Genomic DNA, 6000 nt, shown 5'->3' on the forward strand with positions numbered 1-6000 from the left:
ACAAGCTGTCACTGTGTTCTTTAATATTTTGACATGCCTCTGATCAGAGTACTTTGTGTTTGATCTTGCACTGGATCAGCAAACCCTAATAGACTATAGTGTAAGGGAGAACCAAAGAGAAATTAGAAATTTTTATCTTATAGGATTTTGCAATGGAAAGTTACTTACTTTAAAAATTAGAGGGTCAGTGGGGTTTTATATTAAGCTTGATGACATTTTGCCTTTCAATTATCATAAGAAATAGGTTAACATATTTACTGTATCCTGTTCATTTGTCACATAAACCATGTCTGCTTAGCAAGATATCCTCCCAGATCTCCACGTTTACAGTATGGCATGAAATCTGTTTTGCCAGGCAATACAAGCAGTTGCATGCTATTTAGGAAAACAAATCCCAAAAGTGCATTTTCCCCTAGGCAGCTAACATAGCTTTCAGAAAATGCACACCTGGACCTATGCCTGCCTGCAGATTTTTTGAAGTGATTTAAAATGTTAAAAAAAAAAAACAAAAATAATTGTACAATTTGCATCAGTGTGTTTACATTGTCTTTCTTGGGTAGCTTTATTCAAGTTCCGGTGCCACTGATTCAGTCCTCACTTCCTAATACCACCACCCTGCCTCCACCTCGATTCAAATAGCAACTCACCTTTAATTCCTGAACCAAACGAGGCCACAGGATTCTTACAGGCTTCAACTGCATAATAGCAGGCAGTGTAACTGGACTGATTAGACCTGGAGATTTGGGCTCAGATCTCCATGGTTCTGTTCCCAGTTCTGCCACTCACTCTTGACTTTGGGCTTGTCAGTTAAACTGCCTGTTCAACCACCTGTAAAATGGATATATTAATCTTACATTGTAAAGAAGCTAGCTAACTTTGGGGGAAGGAGGGACGCAGAGTAGTTGATGTAGAACACACCGTAGCAAACAACAACTAATTGAGCTGCATGCTGAGCAGTAAGGTGAAGATACACAGGAGGTGAAATGAGAATTCCCCCTGCTCATCTGGTAACCGTGCATGATAGTTTAACTTCTGCCTACCAGCTGAGCTTTTCAGAAGAGACGAGTAGAGCTCTGGTTCTCCAGACTTTGCAAACTCCGTAGGTGAGGAATTGGACTGCTTTATGTAGCCTAAGGTCAAGTCATCAGAGTTCTTGCATAGATGACTTGGTTTGACATTAGGAAACATGCATTTGGTCAGATTTGCAGCTGTGCCTTCCACAATATCTAGTCACTAGAATCTATTTAAGGGAGTAAAGAACAATTGTGAAGTAGTCTGACTTCAGTCCAAACTGAGCAGCTGTCAGTGTGACAAATGGCAGAGCAGTCTGAAAGAGAAGGCAGGGAATCCATGGGCAAGAGAAACGAACAACGCTTTCCCCCAAAAGTAATATACTGTATAGCATTTGGGCCCAGTCCCCACCCACTGAAATTGATAGGAAGTTTTCCATTTACTTCAATAGCACAGCAGGTCTTTGGTTGCAGATGTTACCATTTAATCACCCCTTTCCACTCGCATTAAACACTTTGAGCTGCGTATCCAGTTTTCCTTCACTATTAATGTGTCCATTATGGTATGAGAAAGTGTGATAAACAGCAGTTATGTCGCCAAAGGAATATAGCGCTTGAACTTTTTAAAAAAGACCCTTTGAAGGAGTTTCTTACAGAGGCAAATGTTTCATTATTCACTTCTTGGATCATTCCCATACAGTATTAGCCCTGCTCTACTACTACTATATTTCAGAGCACTTTTCCAATAACGGCATTAATTCTTTAGAGAATTAACTAGGCTCATCATCGAGAGCCTCCATACACTTCCCACCACCACTTTTTACTTTGAATGTTTTTATGTTTTTCAAGAAATACAGAAACAAAATTGGTGGTGCATTTCTGCTGCCATAGACTTGGGAAGAGAGGAAAATTACTAGTTGATGAACAAGCCCACTCCTTTCATCTGTCTCTTGGAAATTCCCTGAGACACCCTTTTGGTAGCCCCAGAAAAACTTTCAGGTCACTGGATAAATATTAAAAAAAGACTCCTCTTTTCACATCATGATCATTAACCCCAATGACAAGTGGACACTCTGCAAAATGTGGCATCTGTTGATGAGCTGTAGGCAATAGTATTTATGCAAAAAGCCACGTAAGTAGGTAGACTCTGCAGCGAAATGCTTGGAAGGTAATTAAGCACTCCATGTTCCTTTTGTTCCTACCTCAGCCCACTAATTCTCTGTGTTGGCATTCTTATACAGTGGAAGGCCTGGTCTAATTGAACTTTAATATGGAATGCTCTGATGCTGTTAAATGTGCCATGTCCTTTCATTGCGTTCTATATAATATACGATCTTACATGATGCAAGAATAAGCAGCTTTCCATTCTGGCTCCAATGCTGTGGATTTAAGCAATGTGTAATCTTTTGTTTTGATCTTGACCTCTTGACCTAATCATCCCAGTAAGTTAATCATTTAGTGGACTCGAATAGTCAGCTCTCCATTAGTCAACTAAACATAACCAAAAGCTGCCTGGCTTCATTTGAAGTCTTCAGCATGGGAAGACATCTGTAGATAAGTGAGCTAGTAACAACAAATGATGTCCTCCAGTAAGATATTAATAATTGGAGAACTAGTTTCTTCGGTGATCCAGAAGGTACAGAGGAGGGCATAATTTCATGGCTATGTAACCAAAATTGCATCAAGACAAAGGTAATTCTGAAAATGGCTTCTCATCTTCCTTTCTGCTGTTTTACATACATCTTTCTACCTCCTTAGTCTCAGTACACCAGTGTGGTGTTCCTGAACTGTAATCAAATGGCTTTGAGACTTCCATATCAGATACACACTTAATAATAAAAAGAAATGAAGCAAGATTGAAGTAAGCTGCAATATTAGGAGATAGCTTGAGAACCATTAAATTCTTGTGCATTTTAGTACTTGCCAAACACAGTACCTTTCCGTGCCACATAATTCATGTATCTAAATCATTCAGTTTGGGTTTTTTAACCTTCAGGCTTTATCAACCCATCTAACTTGTAAGAAGCCTTTCGGTAGGTCACCCATGTAATAGTTTTCTGACAGGTTAGGTCAAGAGGACAAAATGGGAAGGTCTGTGCAGAGGTGCTGGAACAGTTTTTAGGGGGGTGGGGCTGCTGAGAACCATTAAACCAAACTGTAAACCCTGTATATGACGAAAACCACATCAAGTAAGGAGGTGCAGCAGCGCCTCCAGTTCCAGCAACTCTGGGTTTGTGTCAAAATGAAATTCAAACTCTATCCAGTGCTAGAAAGAACAACTTCCATGTTACAGGGAAATCTAAAAACTTCAGTCAGAATTTTGAAATGTGGGTACCTAAAATTAGGCATCTAAATGGATAGCCTTATTTTTGTTTTTCAGAGGTACTGAGCTCCCACGTCTCCCATCCATTAAAAAATTGCTGTGGATTTAGGGCTTACCTTCAGACATACAGGTTAGAAAATGTTGACCTCAAGGCCTACCTCCCCACCAGATACTGAGAGTAGGCTGTGACTGCCATGCTAGTAATAGGTTTTTCATAGAAAGACAGCAAGGAAATAAGTTTCAAAGAAAGGGTAAGAAGTCCATCCAAGTTCAGGAACTTTAACTTCTGATTCAGTGCAAAATGAAGCCAAGCTGTACTCTGTGGACACTGAGATCCCTCTGATCAAACACTGGCATATTTTTGCTCTAGTTGCATGACTCATCATGATAATTCCTAAAAGGAAATGCAGTTGACATTTTAAGCAATGAGGTTTCCCTTCTAGACTGTGTGCAGATATTGACTAAATCAGCAGCTGACATGATAGTATATTTTGTCTTGTCTAGAGAGTACAATCCATTCTTTTTTTCACATGGAAAATCTTTTACACAATTAAGTAAGAATGATGGCACTTGAGCTGCCCATGTGCTATTCTTTTTATGATTGATCAGATGTTTTGTTTTCCAATCCCATCAGTGCTAAACAGTGACAGTGTCAGAGTAATAGCATATTCACTATGAAACACCTCTGGCATTTGTTAATTATAGGATTTGTATTGATTTTAAAGTTAATGCTCCAGGAAGAGTTGTTGTATTCCAGAAAACAGTGTCCATTTTGGTAAGGCTTCTGTTTATCCTGCATTGATTTCTTTTCTCAGGTCCATAAGAGGTGGATCAGATTCCTCCCATTCTGAGACACTGGCAGCTCAGCAGCACCCGTCCTTCTTCCTGAGAGTCCTCAGAGCTGCTCTACCACTTCAGCTTCTTCTGCTGCTCTTGATTGGTCTTGCCTGCCTTGTACCAATGACTGAGGAGGACTACAGCTGTACCCTATCGAATAATTTTGCCCGGTCCTTCCACCCCATGTTAAGATATACTAATGGCCCTCCTCCTTTATGAAGCAGTGGAAAAGCTATAAAGTTGGAGAAGCATGTCAGGAGATGGGCCTGTTTCAAATGTCAATGCACTCAATGTGGCAGCTTTATCTATCTACTGTAGCCAATGTTCCCATATCATTCTGCTGGCACTAAATTAATAATGTATCCGTACCAAAATGTGTAATGCATTACGTGAGTAATCCTTTCAAAACTCACATCTCTGGCACGAAGAAGGCTATGAAGTAAGTGAGGGAATTTTCTTTCTATCCAACATTCTGGATCTTCTGGCCACTTTATATCTGGGTCACTGCCCTGTGCTATGCATAGCCCAAGGACTTTATACTATCGATAGAACCTTTCCTGTGTGCGGCTCTGAATGAGCTATTGGCCAATCTTTGTTAAATATATTATCAGTATCTAACAGTATTCAAACGAACCAGTGCTAAGGACATTTGAAAGACTTTGTAACATACATTTTTTTAAAAAGCTTGTATGGCAATGTACTATTTTTCCTTGGTTTTTGTTTTGGGTGTGGCATTCTAACCTTTTCTTTGGATGCACAGGCTGTAAATCTGAAAGGCACTTTTTTAAGGTTTAAAAAAATGGATGTAATAAATAAGAACATGGAAGGTTTTATGAGAAAAAATATTGAATATCAAGTATAAAAAGGAACCTATTTATGTATGTACAGTTTGCTAAGCCAAGTTTTGTTTGTAATGATTTCTTTGCATTTATTATAGATACCATACAATATTTTGTCTACGTGCTTTTTAATGACCATTATAGAAACCTGTAAGTTTAGAATGAGAAATATATGGTAAAAACAATTATAAAACCATGTATATGCTGCAATTCTCAAAGAAAAAAGTAAAATAAAAAGAAATGCTGTAATAATGAATTGTAGCAGGAATCTGTGGGAATGGGAAGACCTTGCAAAATTGCTGCAGAACAGTATGAGATATGGGAAAGTATACAGTTATAGAATCAGTGATGAATATAAAAAGCTATTTAATTATGAATTAACATTTGGAAACTCCAGATTTTTCTAATATGTTTCTTACAGTCCATGTTTCCCAAACTGTTAGATTTATGTGTATATATGCTGCCTCCCATATTCCAGTTATTATTATTACCAGTCAACACTGAAGAAGACAGTTTGTTTTTTGAGAGTTGAAAAAGTTTAAATCTTCTCCATAGCAGCTTGATATAGACTGACATTAAGACTGATATTTATGCGTGACCAATAGCTGAAGTATTGTCATGGAATATACCCAACACACAGGCATAAATAGCAGAAAAACAGAACAAAATGAAAACTCATAAATTTCCCAGAAACATTACAGCAAACTCACTCTCTGAGCAGCGGCAGGCACTTCACATAGCTTATGAGTCATAACTTAACCAAACTTTTTCAAGTTTGAGAAATTGCAGAGTGTTGCCCTAAAGTTATCTCTGGTTTAATACGTTTTTTCTGTTTTACAAAAAAAACCTATTACACATACTGTATATTTTCCCATTAATTTTAGGAACAAATGTTTTCATTTAAAGAGCGAATAGACTGGAGTGTGTAAGCAGAAGGAAAGAAGCCCTGTTTTTGCTGAGCCTGAAGAAAACAAAACTATTTGCATAGTTG

General features: G+C 38.3%; 1 protein-coding gene across 14 annotated transcripts in view; it reads left to right on the forward strand.

Annotated features, from left to right (window-relative positions):
* The window catches only part of SYNE1 (spectrin repeat containing nuclear envelope protein 1), a 492410-nt gene extending 487145 nt beyond the window's left edge, over positions 1 to 5265 (forward strand). For 12 of the 14 annotated variants that reach the window (XM_050949357.1, XM_050949360.1, XM_050949369.1 and 9 more), the window contains one exon: positions 4149 to 5265. In XM_050949357.1, coding sequence (XP_050805314.1) covers positions 4149 to 4389 — 241 coding nt within the window. In that variant the 3' untranslated portion in view covers positions 4390 to 5265. The remainder of the gene's footprint in view (positions 1 to 4148) is intronic. The other 2 variants (XM_050949367.1, XM_050949368.1) reach the window with 1 other exon arrangement.
* The last annotated feature ends 735 nt before the right edge of the window (positions 5266 to 6000 follow it).

This window comes from Gopherus flavomarginatus, chromosome 4 (assembly GCF_025201925.1).
Source record: "Gopherus flavomarginatus isolate rGopFla2 chromosome 4, rGopFla2.mat.asm, whole genome shotgun sequence".
NCBI classification, from domain to species: Eukaryota; Metazoa; Chordata; order Testudines; family Testudinidae; genus Gopherus; species Gopherus flavomarginatus.